At 39.3% G+C, this 25694-nt stretch overlaps 2 protein-coding genes and 1 pseudogene across 11 annotated transcripts in view; 2 read left to right on the top strand and 1 right to left on the bottom strand.

The window, feature by feature from the left end:
• Nucleotides 1-5585, bottom strand: part of SPATA5 (spermatogenesis associated 5) — a 351563-nt gene extending 345978 nt beyond the window's left edge. The window contains exon 1 of one of the 2 annotated variants that reach the window (XM_053575876.1): nt 5374-5585. In XM_053575876.1, coding sequence (XP_053431851.1) covers nt 5374-5533 — 160 coding nt within the window. In that variant the 5' untranslated portion in view covers nt 5534-5585. The remainder of the gene's footprint in view (nt 1-5373) is intronic. The other variant, XM_053575969.1, reaches the window with a different exon arrangement.
• Nucleotides 1587-2580, top strand: LOC128587721 (single-pass membrane and coiled-coil domain-containing protein 1-like; annotated as a pseudogene).
• A 621-nt stretch (nt 5586-6206) lies between the features above and the next one.
• The window catches only part of NUDT6 (nudix hydrolase 6), a 41107-nt gene continuing 21619 nt past the window's right edge, over nt 6207-25694 (top strand). The window contains exons 1-3 of one of the 9 annotated variants that reach the window (XM_053574993.1): nt 6207-6461; nt 12189-12392; nt 18298-18353. In XM_053574993.1, coding sequence (XP_053430968.1) covers nt 6224-6461; nt 12189-12392; nt 18298-18353 — 498 coding nt within the window. In that variant the 5' untranslated portion in view covers nt 6207-6223. Of the gene's footprint in view, nt 6462-6517; nt 7320-12188; nt 12393-18297; nt 18354-25694 lie in introns of those variants that run through there. The other 8 variants (XM_053575227.1, XM_053575148.1, XM_053575000.1 and 5 more) reach the window with 8 other exon arrangements.

The following is a 25694-nucleotide window of genomic DNA, read 5'->3' as shown; positions in this document are numbered from 1 at the left end:
AATTGCAACAATAGCAAAAATAAATAAATGGGACTTAATTAAACTGAAAAGCTTCTCTAAAGCTAAGGAGACAACAACCAAAGCAAACAGACAACCTTCAGCATGGGAAAAGATATCTGCATATTACAAATCAGACAAAAGCGGGCGGCACCTGTGGCTCAAGGAGTAGGGCGCTGGTCCCATATGCAGGAGGTGGCGGGTTCAAACCCAGCCCCAGCCAAAAACCACAAAAAAAAAAAAAATCAGACAAAAGCTTGATAACTAAGATCTACAGAGAACTAAAAGTAATCAACAAAAAAAGACCCAGGAATCCCACATATCACTGGGCAAGAAAAACGAGTAAAGCCTTCTCTGAGGAAGACAGATAAATGGTTAACAAACATACGAAAAAATGCTCATCATCTTTAATCATCAGAGAAATGCAAATCAAAACCACTCTGAGGTATCACCTAACCCCAGTAAGATTAGCTCACATCACTAAAGCCCAAAGTTACAGATGCTGGCATGGATGTGGAAAGAGGGAAACACTTTTACACCGTTGGTAGGGCTGCAAACTAATACAGCCTCTTTGGAAAGAAGTATGGAGAATCCTCAAAGATCTCAAATTAGACCTCCCATTTGACCCCACAATCCCACTACTAGGCATCTAGCCAGAAAAAAAAATCACTTTATCATAAGGACATTTGCACTAGATTGTTTATTGCAGCTCAATTTACAATTGCCAAGATGTGGAAACAACCTAAATGCCTATCAACTTATGAATGGATTAACAAATTGTGGTACATGCACACCATGGAATGCTATTCAGCCATAAAAAAGATGGTGACATCACATCTTTTGTAATATCCTGGATGGAGCTGAAACACATTCTTCTTAGTAAGGTAGCATAAGAATGCACAAGCAATTATCCCATGTACTCAATACTAGTATGAAGCCAGTAGATCAGTGGTTCCCAACCTTCCTAATGCCACAGCCCCTTAATACAGTGGGTTGCGACCCACAGTTAAGAACTGCTGCATGCCCAAATAGGAGAAAAACTCACTTCAATTCAAGTTGGAAGGAAGGGTAATGAGGAAGGGGGAGGAGTTTGGGGTGCTCTTACCAAATAGGAATGGGGGGCAGGGGTTGGCACTTTCTGTGTGGGGGACATAACCACAAGAGGGATAAATTTACTTTTCAAAAAACATTAAAAATAAAAATATCATTCTAGTTGTAGAATGGAAAAGGAACAAGAATGAGGACAAAATTGGTAGCACAGGAAAATCAGTTTTAAAAGGCTATCACAGTGTTCCAGGTGAGAGATGATGGCATCTGAAATGAAGGTGGAAGTGGTAGGAATAGTGTGAAGAAGAATACAGAAAAATATTTAGGTGACAAACATGACTTGGTGGTGGCCTGGATACATGAGATGTGAGACATGAGATAGAATGATGTGTTGAATGAGTCCTGGATTTCTGAATCTTCCAACAGGAAAAACTGAACAGAGCCAAAGTATACTCCGCTGGAGAAAATGTAAGCTCATAAAGTCAGTCCTGAAGTACCTTTAAGAAATCTAAGAGAAGAGGCACTGTATAGTGCTATTTAAAATGTGGTTCACAGTCCCCGAAGTGGCCTCGCCTCTCCTTACTCCAGCCCTGGAGGTCTGGGGAAGGTTCCTCCCGTGAGACTCCAAAACTTTACCAGATGGTGAAGCCAGCACTTCTGTCACGGTTCTGTCACCACTGAGTGCCATAGTTGCACTATAGGTGCACTGAGTGCCACCTATAGTTGCAGCTACTCAGGAGACTGAAGTGAGAATATCGCTTGAGCCTAGGAGTTTGAGTCCAGCATGGGCAACACAGCAAGAACCCATCTCTTAAAGAAAAAAAGAAGGGGAAATATGAAGGAAAAATCTGTCAATTTTGCCTTTGACACTAGAAAAAGAAGGGTCATTGGAGCTAGATCTTAAGCAGAAAGTAGACCACAAACTCCAAGCTTTAGAAGTACAGTTAAAGAACTGGACACCACCAAGGATAATCTGACACAAAAATTTGGACATCCTAGTAAGACTCTGGCGATCCAAGGAGCCTGAGATGAGATGTGGACAGCAGTTCTGGCTCTCAAGTTCACTCCAATGGAATTGAATGTTTTATACAGCTATACCATTCAAGTATTTAACTGCTTGCACACTTATGTGCTTGAAAAGCTGCTAGACCTGGTGAGAGGTCTTCCCACCTTAGCCTCTTGCTTAGTCAAGAAGAAGCACATTAGAGTTGTGTGGGAGTCTGTCCAGGGGGAGCGTGGGCTGCAAGAAGGAGGTATCACAGCATTCTGTACCTTCTTCATTGCACGTAGGAGCAAGGCAGGGCACTCTGCTGCTAAAGTATACAGATGTACATCAGGGACATCGTGTTCCTGATGACTGACATGGTGAGGAACCCGGCTTCACAGCATGGCTTGCTGAGGGCTGTTCAGATCACCGAAAAGGAGAAAGCAGTGAGAACCCCTGAAGGGCAAAAGTCATCCCTGAAAGAGTTGATACCTGTCACCCTACAAACTACCCAGGGATTTCAAATTCTAGTCATTTATCATGTGAGGTGATATTAAAGAAATTATGACAATTTGATATAATAGATAATTTTTGTATCGCCATGTAAAAAATAAAGAAGCTCTTTGTGTCATGATATGAAGTTATCACCAAGATGTATTGTTGCTTTAAATATTTATTTCCAATATGTATTTGTAAGTGGAAAAGGGGGCAAAAAAACAAATATGTATATAGTGCATATTAGTTTATATATCCATAAACAACTTTTGCAGAGATACATAAGGAAGTCATATTAGTCATCATAGGAAAGAAAACTAAGAGGCCACAGGGCAAATATAAGAGAAAGTCTTTTCACTGTTAGTCCATTTTGCACATTTTTAATTTTGAACCATGTGAATGTACTACCTAGTATAAAACAAATAAGCAATAAAAAACACCTAAAAAAAAAGAAAAAGAAAAGTTTTTTCTCATGGCACCTTTGTCTATGGCAAACAAATCTTACTTTGTAAACCTATCTATCTTTCTCTTCCTCAGTAAACTTTAAAAAAGAAGAAAAAAATAAAATGTGGTTCACAAACTATCTGCTACTGCTTCATGATGAGATAAGCACAGAAAATGAAATTTCATGTTTAGAAGCTTTTATTGCAGTTTAAGAGCAATTTTACATCTCTTGAATCTAATAAAAAAGTTTACTTTTTTAAATTTATTTTTAACTTTTTAAATTTATTTTTTAACTTCAAAATAAGATATGTGCAAATTATTTTTCTAGTAAAAAATTTAATTTGTATTTTATTTTACAAAAGTACCAATCTGTGACATACTATAAATTTTTAAATCTTTGCCAGAGAAGAGCTTGAGAAGTACTGGTGTAGAAGACCATTGAATTAAGACACAACGAATTACAAATATGGAGCTGACATTGAATAGACTATACATGAGAAACCCTCAATAATGGATGATTTTGCCAAAGAGAGAAGATTCATAAAAAAGGTTTGGAGCTAACAACTGAAGAACTTCAACATTTAATGCTCAGGTAGGAAAAGATGAGCCTCCAAAAGAAAATTATAAAGTACCAACAAGGATGAAAAAAAACTAAGGAAGTTTGATGACACGTAAGACAAGAAATAAAGTGTTTCAAGAAGGAAGAAATGGTCAACAAGGCCAAAAGCTGCTGAGCACAATTAAGGTAACTAATCAAAAACTATCCACTGGATTTATCAACATAGATATGCTCAGTGAAAATGGCAGATCATTTTCCATGGAATGATGTGGTAAAAGTCAAATAAGAACAGGCTAGGCCTGCAGGGGTCCTCAAACTTGCGCGGGCCACATGAGGCGATGTGATTGTACTTGTTCCTGTTTTATTTTTTTACTTCAAAATAAGGTATGTGCAGTGTGCATAGGAATTTTTTCATAGTTTTTTTTTTTAACTATAGTCCAGCCCACCAACGGTCTGAGGGACAGTGAACTGGCCCGGTTTAAAAAGTTTGAGGACCCCTGGGCTAAGGAGTAGGTATATTGTGTAAGTATGCAAGGGTAGCCGCGCCTCCAATAGAGATGTTAGGCAGAAATGGTTTACCCTTTGGTCTTTTCTTTTGTGAAATATATTGAACACTTAAGTTCAATATATGGGTAAAGAAGAGGCAGAGACCACTGAATTTAAGAACTTTGGCAACGAAGAGGTAGAAAGAGGTAGGGTGGTAGTAGAAGAAAATATAAGGTTTGTTTTAAGATGGAAGAAAAATGAACATGTTTACATGTCAATAGGAAGGATCCAAATGAAAAAGAAAATAAGGGCAGCGCCTGTGGCTCAAGGAGTAGGGCACCAGCCCCATATACTGGAGGTGACAGGTTCAAACCCAGCCCCAGCCAAAAAAAAAAAAAAAGAAAAGAAAAGAAAGAAAAAGATGATGAATCTGCAGGCCAGAACAACTTGTCCTTCAATCCCTAAGGGGGAAAGAAAACATTACGTGTACTCTAAGTAAATCTTCAGGGTTTGTTTGGACATAAAAATCTTGCCACTAGTTTAGTCTGGCCCATTTTTCTAAGGTAATACACATCAAGCATGCTAGAAGCTAACTAAATGACTTTTCAAATATAAATCTGTTCTCCTAATCAAGGAAGCTGTGAGCTAAGATAACTGGCTTTGGAGTCTAATACATCTGGACTCAAAGTATTGGCTCTGCCACTTAGAGCCTGTGTAACCTGGATGAAATGGCGTTCTTATTTTTTTCTTTGTAAATTAGGCATTGTTATAAAGTACCTACTGGTCACAGCGTCTGTAAAAATTTAATAAAATATGTGCCATACCTAACTTATTGCTAACACTAGTATATAATTAATTTCGATTATTAAATATCAGAACCTGTGCAGTAACGGAAGAAAAAGCCATCTTCATTCTTAAAGACACAGTGTTGTCTCTGAAGAGGGATGGAGCCATAATTTTTACAGAATTGGGTATTTAGATTTTTAGTACACGTATCCTATGCTCGCTAGATATGAACAATTTGGCACAGTTAAATATTAATTGTTAATTGTTATTAATTGTTTAAATGTTAATCTTAAATAAGACAAAGTTATTTCAAATGCAACTTCAGTGTTCAATATATTTCACCAAAAAAACGACCGAAGACGGGTAAACCATTTCTGCCTAACATCTCTAATGGAGGCGCGGCTACCCTTGCATACTTACACAATATACATGCTCCTTACATACTAAGTCTTACGTACTTCTGTGCTGCTCTCATACCTACGCCACACCAAACTTTCAAAAGCCTCTGCACCTCGAGGCGACCTTCCTCCCCCGCGCCCCCTCAGCCGAGGGTCTCCCTCCCGCAATTCTTTACCCTTTTCTAGGAAGTTGGTCACCACCAAAGTCCCGGCTGCCGCCGCGATGTCTGACCCAGCAGAAGTCTGAGCTGCCGCACGAGAGGAAGCAGCAGCCAGCAAGGGCGAAGCACTGTCCGAGCCGTGGCTCAACCGCTTTCTGTTCTTCTTGGAAGACATGATCAGAAGGCAGCCCCGGCGAAGGCAGCTCAACGTGCGCGCTTCACAGAGAAACTTCCGGGGCAGAAGTCAGCGTGGTTCCGCCTCCGAGCCGTAATGTCCCGAGTGGAGCGCACAAGGTGGGGAAGCGGGCGGGCGGGTTACCGGGAGCTATTAGTTAGCTCTTTAAAGCGGTCGCAGAGGTTCTGACATTTGCCATGGAAGACGGATTCGGTGAACAGAACTGCCATTTAAATAATAAATTCCCCCCAAACAAACAAAAAACATGACTTTCTTCTCCGTCCACCTTCTTATCCTCAAGCAAACAACTATTGAATTAAACTAGCAAACAGACTGGGCGTGGCGGCTCACTCCTGTCATCCTAGCACTTTGAGAGGCTGAGGAGGGATGAATGTTCAGCCCAAGAGTTTTAGGTTGCAGTGAGCCATGATAACGCCATTATTCCCCCCAGCCTGGGAGACAGACAAGGAAAAGAACGTAACAAACAAAAAAGAGGCGTTAAGCGTCTCGGCTTAGTCAAAGCTAGGCAAATTAATGAGATGGGCTGGCAGGGAGGACTCAGGTCCCTTGGGTATAACTAGCTCTACAAAAGGGTAGCCCATTAACAACTGAACAGTGGCACTCTTCTACAATTTACGGGAACGTGAGGGAGGGTTGACGTGGAGGTGGAGCAAATAAGCCGGGGAGGCGATGTCGCCACTGCTGTTCTGGGGCACCTGGCGTTTGGCGCTGGCCTGGGCCCGCCAACCCAGGCTTTTGGCCGGGTCTTCGGGGACCTCGGGCGGACAGAGTTACACGCAGGACCCCCCAGCCGGAACGTGCGAGCTCCGGGGCGAGCTGGACAGATTCGGGGGCGTCTCGCTGAACCTGGCGCGGCTCAGTGCCCTGGATCGCTTGGATGCCGCCGCCTTCCAGAAGGGTTTACAGGGCAAGTGCGCCTGGGGCTCCCGAGCCTGTCTAATGAAATAACCGCTGCCCCCACCCCTCGAGTCGTTCAGTGCACCAGTGAAGTGTCGAGCTCAGAGGGAAAGGGCGAGGGCACGCGTGATTTGGCTGCTTTTCTGCCAAGAGTTCTTCCGCCCCGTCTCTGAGGTGATGGAGTGAAGTGGAAAGATCGCAGATTTGGGATCTGCAGTCCTGGTTTCTAGTCCCTAGTGTATGACCTTGAGACAGTAATGTAAACCACCATTTCCTCATCCATAAACTCGGGTAATAGGAGCTCGTGGGATTGTTGAAGGTTAATTTGGATAATGCAAAAAAGTGCATCGCACGATGTATGTCACATAGTCAAGGCTCAGTAGATGTTTGTTAATATTGTGTTATTACTTACTATCATTTACCGACCTTGGGTTCTGCTTGGCACTTTGGCTAAGGAAAAAGTGTCTTACATTCGAATGCAGGTGGTGGACTATGAGTGGACCTGAGAGGTTCTTAGTGGTCATATTTGCACACAGACCGCAACAGGAGCCAAGAGGCAAGAACTGGAGTTTGCTTTGGCTGTAGAGCAACAAGTGTTATGATTAACCAGGGATGGTGATCGGTGGCTTCAGACTTTGATAAGAAAAATATCCGCTTACTTTGAACCTTGAGTCCAGTGCTAAGGAGCTTTCGGTTTGAAGAAGTCCGTGATTTGGTAGAGCAGCCTGTTTTTCAAACGACCTTTGAGTCTTATAATCATTCTGAGGATATAGCATGGGAGAATCAGCTATGGAAAGATGCTCTCACACTAACAAGAAACTTCAAATAATCTTCGTCATTTTGAGCAATATGGCAAGCAAGCCTATCTGTAAATATAATTGAGCTAGTTATTTTACTATTTAATCATACTCATTCCCAGACTTCTTACCTCTTCCTGTCATTTTGTCTTCTGCCTGTGAATGACTGCTGATAGGCCCACTTAGACTCCAGCAATATCACCAGTAAAACAATCAAATCAATTTAGCTTCTGAGATGTGTACATAGGTGTGGGTAGACACAGGTAGTTATTGCAACTGATACTTATCAGTGACCAAACAGGTGACCAAAGCACTACCCCAGTCAGCATGGCAAAACAGAAATCATGTTAGATTGACAGACACACATACAGGGTTCAAGTCCCTGGTTCTGCCATATGCTTAGCCAGGCATTGAGTAAATTGCCACTGAAAATGATGGCCTCTTAGATTGCTTTACGTGAATAATGCTAGCCTTAATTACTTTATTGGATAGCTGTAATCAAAGATGAAACTAATGTGTAAATGCTGAAGTACCTTTATATATATATATATATATTTATATATAAATATATATAAATATATATATTTGTGTGTGTATGTGGTGGAGTCTCACTTTGTTACTCTCAATAGTGTGCCATGGCATCATAGCTTACAGCAAGTTCAAACTCTTGGGCTCAAGCAATTCTCTTGCCTCAGCCTCCCAAGTAGATGAGACTACAGGCACCCACCACAATGCCTGGTTTTTTTTTTTAGAGACCAGGTCTTGCTCTTACTCAGGTTGGTCTCGAACCTGTAAGCTCAAGCAATCTACCCGCCTCAGCCTCCCAGAGTGCTAGGATTATGGGCATGAGCCACTGTGCCCAGCCTGTATTTTTGTTTTTTTGTTTTTTTAGACAGAGCCTCAAGCTGTCCCCCTGGGTAGAGTGCTGTGGCATCACAGCTCACAGCAACCTCCAACTCTTAGGCTCAAGGGATTCTTCTGCCTCCACCTCCCAAGTAGCTGGGACTATAGGCACTTGCCACAACGCCCGGCTATTTTTTAGTTGCAGCCATCATTGTTTGGTGGGCCTGGGCTGGATTCGAACCCGCCAGCTCAGGTGTATGTGGCTGGTGCCTTAGCCTCTTGAGCCACAGGCACCGAGCCCCAGCCTGTATTTTTAATAAAATAAATTCTGTTCTACTTACTAAGTTCTATACACTATTTTATGACCTTTACAAACATTAATTCATCCAGTCCTCATAACAACCCTGTGAGGTAGATAACTATTTTGAAGATGCCTATTTGAGGATAATAGTTCTGAGACAATAGTTCTGTCTCTTACAGAGACAGTAAGTAACCTCCCCAGCTCTAGATCTGTTCTCACTCACTGCAATATGCTTCCTCTAAGGAGCTACTGCTATTTGTGTTCTTATAGACAGAGTCAAATAAAACTAATTAAATGGTAGTGTCTATATGAGACATTAAAATAATCTGAAAAGAAAGCCTGCTAGGAAGTCTATCTCTGTTGAAGTAAATAGATTGTGTTTTATGTACTAAGAATAGTTTTATATGTCCATATTATTTTAGTCTACTGTTCTTTTAGTTGTTTGGTTATTAACAACTTCAGGATAAAGTTGTTTATCCTGAAGATAGAACTTCCATTGTTGACCACCTCCATAGGTTGACCTAATTTTCATAGACTGGACATGCATCACACGTACATATCAGTGTACTAGGTCTAGTCCCTTATGTTGACCACCTCCATATGTTGACCTGTTTGTCACAGTCCCTTGGGTGGTTAACTTATACAGGTCTTACTATAGATTATTAGTTAGCCTCACATACAATATATCTTTATCAGTGGTGAAATAGCCCCGGTTCTGCTCCTTGCTATGCTCCTGACTAGCTGTGTGACTTCCCGTTAGTCAGTCCTTTAATAAACGTGAATTGAGCTCCAGTGCATAATGTCAAGTTAACCAGCTCGACATCTGCAATGTCATTAAAAGAATTTAATTAAGAGAATTTTAATGATGTAGCAGAACATTTAAAATATATGTAGTGGTTGTGGTTGCTTGTAATCCCAGCTACTTAGGAGGCTGTTAGGAGGATGGAGTATCTCTTTTTTTTTTTCTTCTGAGACAGAGTCTCACTATGTCACCCTCCGTAGAGTGCCATGGCATCACAGCTCACAGCAACCTCAAACTCTTGGGCTCAAGTGATTCTCTTGCCTCAGCTTCCCAAGTGGCTGGGACTACAGGCACCCACCACAATGCCCAGCTATTTTTTGTTGCAGTTGTCATTGTTGGTTAGCTGGCTGAGGCCAGGTTCGAACCTGCCAACTTTGCTGTATGTGGCTAGCACCACTGTGCTACGGGCGCCAAGCTCAAGATGGAGTATCTCTTGAGCTCAGGAGTTCAAGGTGGCAGGGAGCTGTGACCACAACACAACACTACACTCCTGCCTGGGTAACAGAGTGAGATCTTGTCTCAAATGTATATATACACACACACATAGATAGGGTTAACTTGGAGGATTGCAAACGCATAGAATATTAAATATGGTTAGAAAAAGTGAGTGGTAGAAGAGACATCATTAGGTAATGTGTGATAAGTTCTAAAAAAAAAAAAACATACACACATAATAAGTAATCCTAAATTTACACAATGGCAATCTCATGAACAATGGTTAGGAAAGATTTTTGTCAAAGATAAAGTATATGAGCTGGACTTTGAAGGATGGATATGTGTTGTGGGAATGGGAAGTAGGGAGGAAAAAGCTTTAAAGTTTATTAGAGAGAAAGGAATTAAAAATTCTAATCTTTCAGGCACTGGTTCAAGAAACAAACTTGTAACTGAAGTTAATTTGGGGTATAGGATTTGGTTTTGAGCATACTTTGTGAAGTTTAAAATGGCAGCCCTTAGCCGGGCATTGTGGTGGGCGCCTATAGTCCCAGCTACTCAGGAGGCTGAGGCAAGAGAACTGCCTAAGCCCAGGAGCTGGAAGTTGCTGTGAGCTGTGATGCAACGGCACTGTACCGAGGGAGATAGGCAATAAAGTGAGCCTCTGTCTCTAAAAAAATTTTAAAAATAAAGTGGAAGCCTTCAGGAAGTGTCTGAGAGCAACTAGGGACTCTGTCTCAAATAAATAAATAAATAAATAAATAAAGTATCTCTGTAGCATAATAAGGTTCAAATAAATGTTAGCATCATTTTCTCCTGGCTTAATCTTAAGTAATAAAATGGGAGAATTTAATAAAATTAAAGAAAACCTTTTATATTCATCATGGTATTTATAATAGAGAAGAATTAGAAACTAAGTGTTGAAGTCTAGAAAGTTGGTTAAGTTAGCCTATCATATACCTATAAGAGAAACTATGCTGCTATTGGACATCACATTCATTAAAAGAATTTTAATAACAGCAAAATGTTCAAAATATAATGTGTAGTGAGAGACATACAATATGAACTACATACACTATAATGTTAATCCAAAAATGGGAAAATTTCAAAATTTTGAACTTATCGCTATGCTAGTAAAATGTTAGGTTTGATTTGTTTTTTTTTTTTTTCAAAATCTCTAAAACTAGCATACGTTAATTTAAAAGAATCAATTATATTTTAACCACCTTGAAATGTATAAATCAAAAGAAATTATAAGAGAACTTTTTTTTTGAGACAGAATCTTAACTCTGTTGCCTTGTAGAGTGTCATGGCATCATAGCTCACAGAAACCTTCGTCTCTTGGGTTTAGGCAATCCTCTTGCCTCAACCTCCCCAGTAGCTAGGACTACAGGCTCCAGCCACAATGCCTGGTGAATTTTTCTATTTTTAGTAGAGATGGAGTCTGACCCTTGCTCAGGCTGATCTCCAACTCCTGAGCTCAAGCATTCCACCAGCCTTGCCTCCCAGGGTGCTAGGATTACAGGCATGAGTCACTGTGCCTGGCCTATGAGAGAACTTTTATAAGAATTGCACTGAAGTGGTGGCTTGTGCTTGTAATCCTACCACTCTGGGAGGCCAAGTTGGGTGGATTGCTAGAGCTCAGGAATTCGAGATCAGCCTAAGCAAGAGTGAGATCCCGTAGCTAATTAAAAATAGAAAAAACTAGCCAGGCATGGTGAAAAAACTGTAGTTTCAGCTAGTTGGTAGGCCGCTTGAACCTAGGAGTTTGAGGTTGCTGTGAGCTATATGATAATGCCATGGCACTCTACCAGGGCAACAAAGTAAGACTCAATCTCAAAAAAAAAAGAAAAGAAAATCCTTGTTAGTATAGTGGCTAGTAAAAAAAAAAAAAAAAAAAACCTGAAAGAATTGCAAACAGAAGTCTATAATAGTCATTAAGATTGAATTTTAGGGCTCAGCACCTGTGGCTCAAGCAGCTAAGGTGCCAGCCACATACACCTGAGCTGGCGGGTTCAAATCCAGCCCAAGCCCGCCAAACAACAATGACGGTGGCAACCAAAAAATAGCTAGGCCTTGTGGCATGCACCTGTAGTCCCGGCTATTCAGGAGGCTGAGCAAGAGAACTGCCTAAGCCTAGGAATTGGAGGTTGCTGTGAGCTATGATGCCACAGCCCTCTACCAAGGGCAATAAAGTGAGACTCTGCGCCCCCTCCCTCCCAAAAAAAGAATAGCATTCGGTTTGTTTTGTTTAAATCAGTTTATTTGTTTATTCTATCACTGTTGAACACCTATTATGTGCCTTTGTCTTAGATGGTAGAGATACAAAGTCAGCACTATATTGACTTTATTCTCAAGAAATTCAGTATTATGGAAAAATCATACAAACAAGATGGTAAAACATGATAGTTCCAACTCTGGGATATAAACAGAACATTCTGGGATCTCTTTCCAGAAAGCTAACATGCTTAAAGATGGCCTTCTAGAATAGGAAGTGACACCTTGAAATGAGTTTTAATTAATTCCACTTGTTTCACTAGAAAATTGTCTCTTACCTTTTAGCTGCAATACAGCAGTGGAGATCAGAAGGTAGAATAGCTGTATGGCTGCACATTCCCATCCTCCAAAGCCGATTCATTGCCCCTGCGGCTTCACTGGGCTTCTGCTTTCACCATGCAGAATCGGATTCTTCAACACTGACTCTGTGGCTGGGTGAAGGGCCCAGCAGATTACCAGGATATGCTACACATCAAGTAGGAGTTGGAGGTCAGTTTCAAACTCATGACAACAAGAATTAACTTTTTAGAAGCTCCTCCAATTTCTTGCTTCTCACAGCTGAGCAGTTGGGTTATTTATATGGAATGAGTTACTGGATTAAATCATGGTAGTTCCCCCTTATCTACAGGGGATGTGTCCCAAGCCCCCCAGTGGACGTCTACAGATAGTACCAAATCCTATACACACCATGTTTTTCCTTTTACACACATACCTATGATAAAAGTTTAGTATTTAAGTTAGGCACAGTAAGAGATGAACTAGTAAAATAAACACAATTATAAAAATATGCTGTAATGAAAGTTATATGAACATGGTCTCTCCCTCTCTCTCAAAATATCATGCTACATTCACTCTTTCTTGTGATTATGTGAGATAATAAAGTGCATACATGATGAGATGAAGTGACTGAAGGACACAGGCATTATAACATAAATGGAAAGCCGAGCACAGTGGTTCACGCCTATACTCCCAGCACTTGGGAGGCTGAAGTGGGTGGATTGCCTGAGCTCACAGGTTCGAGACCAGCCTGAGCAAGAGCAAGACCTGGTCTCTAAAAATAAAATACGCAGGTGCTGTGGTGGGCACCTGGGAGGCTGAGGCAAGAGAATTACTTAAGCCCAAGAGTTTGAGGTTGCTGTAAGCTGTGACACCATAGCACTCTTATGGAGGGCTACAAAATAAGACTCTGTCTTAAAAAAAAAAAAGGAAACTTTTTAAATTGCATTCCCTTCTGAGTACCATTGTTAAATCTCCCTCCCCGACCCTGTCCTGCCTGAGATGTGAATCATCTCTTTGTCTAGCACATTCACAATTGTATATGCCACTCACCTGTTAGTCACTTAATAGCCCTCTGGTTATCAGATAGACTGTCATGGTGCCACAGTGCTTGCATTTCAGTAACCCTTATTTTACTAATAATAGCCTCAAAGTACAAGAGTATTGATGTAACATTTTCATACCATGGTTGACCTCAGGTTCCTGAAATCATGGAAGGTGAAACCACAGATGAGAGAGATTTCTACTTTATCTTCCTTGGAAGTATTACATAGTGCTTCTAGATTGATGAAGTTTGCCTCATAAATCAGCAGATGGCAGCACAGAGAGCAAGTTCAGTGTTTAGTTTTCCAGGGGATATGCTTGAACTGGTTTTACACAGACAATTAAACCTCACTCCTCAATAGTAACACTGCCTTGGGATCAGCGAATAAATTCATTATATTAAAACATATAGCACAAATTATGTGAATTTGTAAAAGATCAACTTTTATGTTGAATTTAAGGTAAAACAAATTTTTCACTGACTTAAACATTACTTCCTAAAGATATTTACGTTAAGTTATTGTGTTAAACAGTTGTTTAAAATAGAATAACTTGGGCGGTGCCTGTGGCTCAGTGAGTAGGGCACCGGCTCCATACACCAAGAGTGGTAGGTTCAAACCCGGTCCTGGCCAAACTGCAGCAACAAAAAAAATAGTCAGGCGTTGTGCCGGGCACCTATAGTCCCAGCTACTCGGGAGGCTAAGGCAAGAGAATCACCTAAACCCAAGAGCTGGAGATTGCTGTGAACTGTGACACCAAGGCACTCTACTTGGAGGGGGACAAAGTGAGACTCTGTCTCTAAATAAAATAAAATAAAGGGTGGTGCCTGTGGCTCAAAGGAGTAGGGCACTGGCCCCATACGCTGCAGATGGCAGGTTCAAACCCAGCCCTGGCCAAAAACTGCAAAAAATAATAATAATAATAATAAAATAAAATAATTTAACATGGTGGAATTTTGTTTTGTTTTTGTTTTTGTTTTTTGAGACAGAGTCTCACCCTCGGTAGAGTGCCATGGTGTCACAGCTCATAGCAACCTCCAACTCTTAGGACTTAAGGAGATTCTCTTGCCTCAGTCTCCCAGGTAGCTGGGACTACAGGAGCCCTCCACAACACCCGGCTATTTTTTGATTGCAGTTGTCATTGTTGTTTGCCAGGCCTGGGCTGGATTCGAACCTGCCAGCTCCGGAATATGTTGCTGGCGCCCTAGCCACTGGGCTACTGGCACCATGCCGACATAGTGGAATTTTGGAAGTTACTGATTAGCTTCAGAGACATAGGAAAGTTAAGAAAACAATTCCCTTCAGATTAAGAGAGGAGTTCACAAATCATAGATTGCATTAAAATCACCTGGAGGACTTGGGTGCTGGGCCCTATCCCCAGAGTTCTGATTCTGTAGGCCTGGGGTGGGGCCCAAAATTCTGTGCAATTTCTCTGGCTGTTTCTGCTTTTGTTGCTTCTGCTGCAGTTGGTCTCGGTACAAACCCTTAAGAGCCAAGATGAAGGAAATTCTTAGATTTCCACAAAAACTAAAACGTTAAGGAATCTTGGAGACAGCTGCCTATTCCTTTGTGCCACAGGCACTGCCCAACAGTAAGGAATCTTTATTCCCTTAATAAATGAAAGCAATAAGACATATTAATTCTTAATTTAATTAATAATTGTATTTGCCTTTATATAATTTACAAGAGTTTTTAAGGTAGTTTTCACATTGGAAACCTTTTTTTTTTTTTTTTTTTTTTATTGTTGGGGATTCATTGAGGGTACAATAAGCCAGTTACACTGATTGCAATTGTTAGGTAAAGTCCCTCTTGCAATACATTGGAAACCTTTTAAAGGAGTTGTTCAAGGATGTCTAAGAAAGTCTTCTCTTTCCATGTCTTACAGCCCTGTAGCAAATAGAGACATTCTAAAACTTCCATTCAATTCTACTTCAAAAGATTCTATTCAATAATTTGGTGATAGCCTCACACTTCATTGGAAAGTCGTATGAGTAATTATCATCATTAACATAGACCTTAAATTAGAATTTTCAGTTATTATTATAAAACTGGTAATATATGCATAGGGAGCGTCCTCCGAAGGGCCTATTTATAACTAAGTACTAAGTTTTAACTAAGTACTTGCATTATGGTTTAGTAGTATCGTAGGAGTTCAGGGACTGGGAAGTGTAGAACTTGACCAGTCTTGATAAATAACTACAATTTGAAGGGGATAGGGATGAGGTAATGCAAGAAATTGTTCTGGAAAGGTATAGAGTTTTTTTCAAGTAAAGAGAAAGTAGTGGACATTTGTTACAAACAATGGAAAGCAGGTATGGCTGGAATAGAGTGAGCAATGGTTTTCTTTCTTTTCTTCAAACCTAGCAAACTTTTATCTGACCCAGACCCTTTATACCTACTGGTTCCCCTTCCTGCAGTGTGCTTCCCCAGAGCTTTGTTTATCTAGTCCTTTATAGCTGAGGTTTCTGCTCGTGTCTCCTTCTCAGAAAAGCTCCTGACCCTCCTCTTTAAAATAGAGTCACCCTCCCCCCACTCACACACCAACCCCATCATTCTTTGTTCCTTTGTGCAGTTATAGTTTTCTTTACAGAATTTTCACAGTCTGAAATTATAGCATGTACTTAATCTCCTCCATGATAATATAAACTCTATGAAGGCAGGTATCTATCTTGCTCACCACTGTATTCTCAGGCTAAAGACAGTGTCTAGTATAAAGTAGACACTCAGTATTTCTTAAATGAATAGTTGTATGGAAACATCAGTCCTCTGAGAGGGCAGTTGTAGCATGAGAGTACAGTGAGAAGAGTGCCTGTTTAGAGTGCAGACAAATGCCATCAGTCCCTCTTACACCTGGCATGAACTCAGGCACTCGTAATGATATCAGTCAGGATTATTGTGATTTTTTACCTGAGATAATGTACCTAAAGCACTTAGCACAGTGCCTAACTAGTCATAATAATACAGTGACCTCTATTTAATCCCGGATATCCTTGGATTTACTTAACTTTTATGTTATAACCAGCAGGGGATGCTCAAATTGTACTTTTGCGATGCTAATTTTGTGTGATACTATGCTCATGTTTATAGTGAATTCATCAGGGAATTGCCATTACTCAATTTGAGTAATCACAAATTATTAATATTTAAGGTTTCTTTGGCATTTCTTTGGCATTCTATCCCTTGTAAAGTCCAGTTAGATTATCGTTTACATTTTCTAATAGAAGCCAACATTAATGTTAATTATATCTCACTCAGTGGTTTTCCTTCCTTGCTTTAAAATGCTGAAGTATGGTGTTTTCATTTCAATTACTTTTTCTTATGTCACACATACCTGTGCTCTCTGTATATCTTATGTCTTCATAGAATTTATCACCACCTCATGTTCTATATAATTTATTTATTTGGTACCTCCCCACATACATAGCAGAATGTGAACTCCTTAAGGATAGGGAGTTTCGTTTGTTTTGTTCACCACTGTATCCCCTAGAACCTAGAAAAGTGCCTGACACATAATAGGAGCTCAATAAATAGATATAAGATCTACATATATTTTATTTAGGAACTGGATTAATGTTGAAGAAATGGACAAATACGTAGAACATATCTTTTAAAAAATATCTTCTCATATTATCTAATGTTTAAATTATAGCATCTAAAAGATCCTAACATAAATCATTGAAGTGTCATTGTATTTTTTTACCCAGGATTGCCCAGAGGGAATTTTGTAAAGCTAAAGAGAGAATGTGCAATGATGAATGAAGAAACGAAAGAAATGAACTAGAATTTAAAACATACATAAAATAAAGACGTTTTCCAAAGCAATGTATTTGTAGGTTATAAAGTAGTGTATATACATAAAAAGGACACTTAATTGGCTTCAAGGAGGTCTTGAACTGAATATAGAGATATTTAGGATTTAGATTATCAAATGGATAGTGATAGTGACAAATGTGTACAAATGTATATATAGTAATTCAAGGAATAAATATAGGTATGAAGAAGTCATTTATTCAATAAATATTTTTAAGCACTGTCCCCCCAGATTCATATGTTGAAACCTAATCCCCAGTGTGATGGTGTTAAGAGGTGGAGCCTTTGGGAGGTGATTAGGTCATGAGGGCAGAGTTTACATGAAAATAGGATTAGAGCCTTTATAAAAGAGGCCCAAGGGAGCTTGTTTGCTCCTTCTACTATACGAGGACACAGCTAGAAGGCAGCATCTTTGAGGAACAGGCCCTCACCAAACACCAAATCTGCTGGGATCTTGATCTTGGACTTCCTAGCCTCTAGAACTGTAGTAAATAAGTTTGTTGTTTATAAACTACCTAGACTGTGTGATTTTGTTATAGCAACCCAAGTGGACTAAGACAAATATGTAGAATTGTCTGAACACTAAAGTAAATACTATTGAAAGGATAAAAAGATTAACTATTTATAATCAGGCATAGATAATCTAGATAAGTTTATGCAGATGATTATCCATTATTGGTTAGAAGAATATGGACAACTAAGCTATCATTTTCTTGCTAGAGAGATTTTTCAAGTCTTCCGATGGATGAGGTGGTATGGGTTGAGCATCCCTAATCTGAAAATCCAAAATCCAAAATGCTCCAAAATCTGAAACCTTTGAATGCCAACGTAATTGAAATATTCCACACTTGGCCTTGTGTGATGGGTCGCAGTCAAAATGCAGTCAAAACTTTTACATAAAAAATTAGTAAAAACAATTTTTTTCTTTTTGCAGTTTTTGGCCAGGACTGAGTTTGAATATTGCATAAATTTACCTTCAGGCTATGTATGGAAGGTGGATATAAAACATAAATGAATTTCATGTTTAAACTTGGGTCCTATCCCCAAGATATCTCATTATGTAAATGCAAATTTTCTAAAATCTGAAAAAGTCCAAAACACTTCTTGTCCCAAGTATTTCAGATAAGAAATAAATCCTCAACCTATATTTAAACTAGGCCTTTAAGGATGGGTGTGATTTTGATGACCACAGATAAAGAGTATTAGAGGACTTTAGGATGAATGAAATCATTATTTCTCAATTATCTTCCCCCCCGCCCCAACAGGAGCTGTGTTTGATGAAAGTACTAGAAAAATATTAGTTGTACAAGATCGAAATAAAGTAAGTTTCTCTGCTTTATAAATTGCTTTCCAAATGTTCACTTCTTTATAGACAAAAATAAAATATATAAATTTTGATATATCCAAGGAGTTACAGAAAGATATTTTTAAAATTTTTTTCTAAGCAGTTATGGATCACTTAGATATTGATTTAAACCAAAAAGTACTCATTCAGGCCTTGAAAATGTCAAGGTAACTCTCCATGTTGCTCACTATCTATTATTTTATCACTACAAGAAAATTATAAATGGTTTATTTAATTGGAAATACAACTCTGTTTAACACATTATCAGGATATTGTTCCATTTATTTAGTATTCATTGAGTTCCTACTCTGTGTTAGGTGCTCAGAGTACAAAGATTGATAAAACAATATCCTTGATGCTCTCCATCTCACAATTTATTTGGAAAAGCAATCATATAATAAATGGAACAATTACCACTGTCTTAAGAACCCCCTGAAGAGAGCTGGGCACCATGGCTCATGCCTGTATTCCTAGCACTCTGGGAGGCTGAGGCGGGTGGATTGCCTGAACTCACAGTTTTGAAACCAGCCTGAGGTTCAAGACCAGCCTGAGCCAGAGCGAGACCCCCGTTTCTTTTTTTTGCAGTTTTTGGCCAGGGCTGAGTTTGAACCTGCCACCTCTGGCATATGGGGCTGGCGCCCTACTCCTTTGAGCCACAGGTGGCGCCCCGAGAGAGACCCCCGTTGCTAAAAACAGCCAGGTGTTGTGGCTGGTATCTGTAGTCCCAGCTACTTGGGAGGCTGAAGCAAGAGAATTGCTTGAGCCCAAGAGTTTGAGGTTGCTATGATCTATAACACCAGTCCACTCTACCAGGGGCAACAAAGTAAGACTCTGTCAAAAAAAAAAAAACCCCTGAAGACTTCTCAGAGGAGGTGACATTTAAAAAGAGCCAGGCACAGTGGCTATGACCTCAGTTTTAATTTTTCCAAAACCTGTATTTATGTACGATGTGGATATAAGTCTATGTTTTTTCTCTCTCTTCTTTTCCTTCTACCTTTTAGCTCTATTTTAGTCCATTTCATCTTGTGGTAAATTTAGACATGTCAATGTATTAAGACAAAGATAAATGCAACAAATGAACTCAATCTCACATACTTACTTTTGCTGGGCTTTGTTATGCATTTGTGATTTTGTATGTATATTAGTATACTTAGAATCTGGTTACATATTTCTTTTCAAGGAGACCTAATAGCTCTCTGAAAGGTAAGTGAAGCTGAGCGCTGTGAGTCAACAACAAGGTGCTTTGATTGCACATATTGAGGCATGGAACTGATATGGTGTATTACAAAGCCGTGTGACTGAAACTGATGTTTACATAGGTAGGTTTTTTAAAACTTTGTGTAGTTTTATAGCTCAGTAGCTTTGGTCTCTTATATTCAATAAGGAAAAGTATATTAATAAAATAAAGGTTATTGGGCAGCGCCTGTGGCTCAGTGAGTAGGACACCAGCCCCATAATTGAGGGTGGTGGGTTCAAACCCAGCCCCAGCCAAACTGCAACAAAAAATAGTTGGGCGTTGTGGCAGGCACCTGTGGTCCCAGCTACACGGGAGGCTGAGGCAAGAGAATCGCCTAAGTCCAGGAGTTGAAGGTTGCTGCAGTGAGCTGTGATGCCACAGCACTCTACCAAGGGTGACAAAGTAAGACTGTCTCTAAAAAAGAATAAATAAGTAATATAAAGATTATTAATACTCTCTAAGCAAGAAGGTAGGGGAGAATGTAAACAGAGATCCAGCCAGAGAAACTAGCTAGGTGATTGCTATAGTAATTAAAATGAGAAGTAAGGGAGGCTTGTTCTAAGGTCATAGTATCAGAAAAGGAAAGAAAAGAGAAATTCCTCTAGGAATTGGTGACAGCAATTAAGTTTGTCAGTTAATCAAAAAAGAATGAGTTTAAAATCATTTAGTATTTTGAGTTGGGGTTAGGGGCAGGAATAATGGTACCACTAGCAAATGCAGCAGTGCTGCCAGGGGGAAATGATTCATTAGAGGGCATATGAAGCTAAGAAAGAGATGTTGGTGTGAGGATATCCAGACATTTCGTAGATTCCTCCTGATGAATTTTTGAGTACCAGAAAAGTTGCTATCGATTAGTTCCTAGGTTCCGGATGGTACTAAAAAGAGGTGTGAGATGAAGTATATTAATTACTGAATTTCTTTTTATAGCTTCTGCCATCATGGCCCATAATGCTTTAAAGGTATAGGCAATGGCCTTTATTTGCAGGAGTGGATACAAGGAAGATATTGATATGTTGAGTCTAGGGATATGCCATGTAACACCATTGGGCTCTCTAAGTAGCTTAGCAGAGGACTTTCCGTGACTCTGATACCACTGCAATTCCAGTTATTGTATAGAACACACCCTGAATAGTCATGAAAAATACAGTGGCATCTCCATAGTGGACTACCTCCTTTAAGTTGACCTAATTTTCTGTTTTTTAGAGACAGAGTTTCACTTTGTTGCCCTCGGTAGAGTGCTGTGGTGTCACAGCTCACAGCAACCTCCAACTCCTAGACTTAGGTGATTCTCTTGCCTCAGCCTCCCAACTAGTTGCGACTACAGGCACTCACCACAACGCCTGACTATTTCTGTTGCAGTTTGGCCGAGGCCAGGTTTGAACCCGCCACCCTCGGTATATAGGGCCTGGGTCCTGCTCACTGAACCACAGGCACCTCCCATAAGTTGACCTCATTTTCATAGACCAGACATGTACCACATGTAGTCAATGGAAGTTTCTTATGTTGACCACCTCCACCTGTTGTCCAGTTTGTTACAGTCCCTTGGGTCATCAACTTAGTTCTACTGTATAGCATGATGCCTTCTCAGGATAACTGGGTATATAACAAACATTACACCAAAGAAAGAACTGAGCACCATCTTCTAAAAACAGATAAAAGATTAGTTTTAAGCATCATCTGGTAAAAATAATTGACAATGAGGGATGAAGTTGTTGAAAGGGGAAGGAGTAACATACCAGTTCTCTTCCATAAGCTAGAGATTAGAAGAATTAAGACATAAAATCTATTAGGATAGTTAAATCATAATAATCTCTATCCCTTACATGTCTAGGTCTGAATCAGTTTAGCATTTTTTGGAATAAATTATTTGCAAGTGAGGACAAAAGAAAGATAAACACCCAGAGAGGTTTCTTGTCTGGCGCAATTCATGAAATGTGAGTAGTGAATGTCTTTTAATAGGAAAGTTTGAACTTAGTTGTTTTAGAAAACATTAAACTTCAGTTATACCCCAAATGCTGCACTTAGTAACTAAACTTACCATTTTTTTTTTTTTTCTAAACTTACCATTTTATAGCACAAAGGAAGACATGGGTTCTCTTCTTCCCAGTATCTAAATGATCTCCTGGAAGGAAATTGAATATTTAATTGTAAACATAGTCCATTTTAATGTAGTTAAATAGAATGAGAAATATGTCTCCAATTCTTTTTTTTTTTTTTTTTTTTTGAGACAGAGTCTCGCTTTGTTGCCCTGGATAGAATGCCCTGGCATAGCTCACACAACCTCAAACTCTTGGACTCAGTGATTCTCTTGCCTCAGCCTACAGTGCCCACCACAACACCCAGCTATTTTTAGGGACAGGTCTCGCTCTAGCTCAGGCTGGTCTCGAACCCATTAGCTCAGGTGATCCGGCCACCTTGGCTTCGCAGAGTGCTGGGATTACAGGCATGAGCCACCAAGCCTGGCCTTCTGATTCTTTAGTGTTCTAAATTTTTTTTCTTTGTATGTATAGGAGATATAGGAGATACGTGTGTATATATATGTGTATAAATACAGGCACACACACCAAAATAAGTAACTGAGGCAAAGATCTCAGCCTGTGAAGGTGTATTTAACTAAAATTGAGGAAAAGTACAAACTACCGACAAATTTGGCTGTTTTTCTGAAGGAGAATTTGGAATTTTCCATATTTAAAGAGTAGGGCAAAGAAAACCAAGGAGGGGCAGAGAGGGGTATGCATAGTGAGACGAATATACATTATATATAAAATGAAGGGAATATTAGAAGAGAAAAACGGAGTGAAAGACATATCAGTTATATACATGTCCCTGGGTAGGTAGAAGAATGAATGATAGGTCTTGTCTCTGTTCTTCTGGGAAGATACACTCGTAATTCATTGTAAGTATAGAATCAAGCAGACTTTAGTTTTAGGCCTGTAGACCTAAACTTGCAATTTGCATATCCTTGTTTATGGGAGGCCAGAAAGGAACTTCCTTATGAACGATTTTTGAGAGTAGTCCTTCACAGATGCCTGAGGCCTTTACCTTTCTCTTGCATATGCAGAGTATGTGTGTGTGTCGGGGGGGACTCCTGAGATTTTTTATTTTCTTTATATATATATATTATACAATATATAATTGTATTTATTGAAGATATTATATATATCTGTATATATCTTCTTTTAACATTTATATATATATATACATATATATATAGTGTGTGTGTGTGCATATGTGTGTATACTTGACAACTAAAAGCCAAATTATTGTCAGCATCTGCCACTTGACCAGCCAAGGAATACTCTTTTGCAGCCCAGCTGTTCTGAGCTTAGATTTCTAGAAAAATCCTCTTCTCTTACTTCTATTTCCAATAACTTTGATCTCTTATTCCTCTTAAACTTTATATAAGAGATCAATAACTTTGATCTCTTATTCCTCTTAAATTTTATTAACATTTATATAAATACATATAGTGTGTGTGTGTGTGTGTGTGTGTACATACATATATTACACCTCAGGCATCTGTGAAGGACTACTCTCAAAAATCGTTCATAAGGAAGTTCCTGACCTGATTTTGGGCAAATCTCCGAGCCTCTGGGGATCTAAGTTTCCTTATTTATTAATATAAAATGTACGAGTTAAATGTGATCAAACAAAATTCTGCAATACTATAATTCTATCTATCTTCTGTATACATAGCATAGATACTTAGATAGTCCTCTAATCTAAGCCACTTTGGTACTTTGTATTTTGGAAAGAAGTCTCTGAAGACTTTTAAAATAGCACACTGTGTTTCAGAAATGACTTTGTTGAATAAAATTCCATTAAGGACTTTAATGGAGACTGAAAGACAGCCAGATAACATGATAGCTCCACTCCAAGTAGTCTTTCAGGGTTGGTTAATCTACCAAATAAGAATCCATTTATGTAATTATTCATGTATTAAGACATTGAAATTCATAGAAAACAAAGGATTACCTAATAATATTAAAAACTCGGTTGCCATCAAAGAAAAAGGAGCTTCCCTGGCAGCTGTGGCTGAACTGTCTTACTCCAAACCTAGACAGCTTTATGCTTTAGGAGCAGGTTTTATTTTTCCCCTATAAAATCTGCCAGAACAAATTACTTAAGGTCCAGCTAACAGAAATCAAACTACCAGGGCAATCTGTACTATAGTAATTGAAAAGGAACGAATTGAGTTGAACTATATTTTTAAAATAGGACAATAGTCAAAACTATATTTAATAAATTTGCTTGTACTCCAGTATAAAAAACTAAAACTTTTATGATTCTCTATTAACCATGACTGTATTCCAAGCTTCTCTAGTTTTATTCATCTTAGTTTCAAAGAAATTATTGCTAGTATTTCCTGAATTTTTTTTTTTATTGTTAAATCCCAGCTGTGTACATTAGTGCAATCAAGGGGTACAATGTGCTGATTTCATATACAATCTGAAATATTCTCATCAAACTGTTCAACATAGCCTTCATGACATTTTCTTAGTTATTGTATGTGGACATTTGTATTCTGCATTTAGTAGTTCTCACCTATACCCATTATAAGATGTACCGTAGGTGTGGCCCCAGCCATTACCCTCCCTCCTCCCTAACCTCCCCCCTCTCTTTTCCTTCCTTGGCCCTTTCCCCATATTCTTGTTCTATACTTGGGTTATAGCCTTCATATGAAAGCTATAAATTAGCTTCTCCTTGGCCCTTTCCCCATATTCTTGTGCTATACTTGGGTTATAGCCTTCATATGAAAGCTATAAATTAGCTTCATAGTAGGGCTGAGTACATTGGATACTTTTTCTTCCATTCTTGAGATACTTTGCTAAGAAGAATATGTTCCAGCTCCATCCATGTAAACATGAAAGAGGTAAAGTCTCCATCTTTCTTTAAGACTGCATAATATTCCATGGTATACATGTACCACAATTTGCTAGTCCATTTGTGGGTCAATGGGCACTTGGGCTTCTTCCATAATTATGAATTGGGCTGCAATAAACATTCTGGTACAGATGTCTTTGTTATATTGTGATTTTTGGTCTTCTGGGTATATACCTAGTAAAGGAATTACAGGATCAAATGGCAGGTCTATTTTTAGATCTCTTTAAGTATTCTCCAAACATCCTTCCAAAAGGAACGTATTAGTGTGCATTCCCACCAGCAGTATAGAAGTGTGCCCTTTTCTCCACATCCACGCCAACATCTCTGGTTTTGGGATTTTGTTATGTGGGCTACTCTTACTGAGGTTAGGTGATATCTCAAAATAGTTTTGATTTGCATTTCTCTGATGATTAAGGATGATGAGCTTTTTTTCATGTGTCTGTAGATGGTGCGTCTGTCTTCTTTAGGGAAGTTACTCTTCAAGTCCTTTGCCCACCCTGAGATGGGATCACTTGTTCTTTTCTTGCTAATACGTTTGAGTTCTCTGTGGATTCTGGTTATTAAACCTTTATTGGTGGTATAACATGCAAATATTTTATCCCATTCTGAGGGCTGTCTGCTTGCTTTACTCACTATGTTCTTGGCTGTGCAGAAGCTTTTTAGTTTGATCAGGTCCCAGTAATGTATTTTTGATACTGCTTCAATTGCCTGGGGAGTCATCCTCATAAAATATTCACCCAGGCCGATTCCTTCAAGAGTTTTCCCTGTACTTTCTTCAAGTATTTTGATAGTTTCATGTCTTAAGTTTAAATCTTTTATCCAGTGAGAGTCTATCATAGTAAATGGTGAAAGGTGTGAGTCCAGTTTCAGTCTTTTACAGATCGCCGGCCAGTTCACCCAGCACCATTTGTTAAATAGAGGATCTTTTCCCCACTGAATGTTTTTAATTGGCTTGTCAAAGATCAAATAACGGTAAGTAGCTGGATTCATCTCTTGGTTCTCTATTCTGTTCCAGACATCTACTTCTCTGTTTTTGTGCCAGTACCATGCTGTTTTGATCACTATCGATTTATAGTACAGTTTCAGGTCTGGTAGCGTGATTCCTCCTGCTTTGTTTTTATTTCTGAGTAATGTTCTGGCTATTCGAGGTTTTTTCTGATTCCATATAAAGTGAAGTATTATTTTCTCAAGATCTT

The sequence above is a fragment of the Nycticebus coucang genome, chromosome 1 (genome assembly GCF_027406575.1).
Source record: "Nycticebus coucang isolate mNycCou1 chromosome 1, mNycCou1.pri, whole genome shotgun sequence".
NCBI lineage: Eukaryota > Metazoa > Chordata > Mammalia > Primates > Lorisidae > Nycticebus > Nycticebus coucang.
Note: the sequence above shows the minus strand (reverse complement) of the source record. Positions and strands in the feature narration are given on the sequence as shown.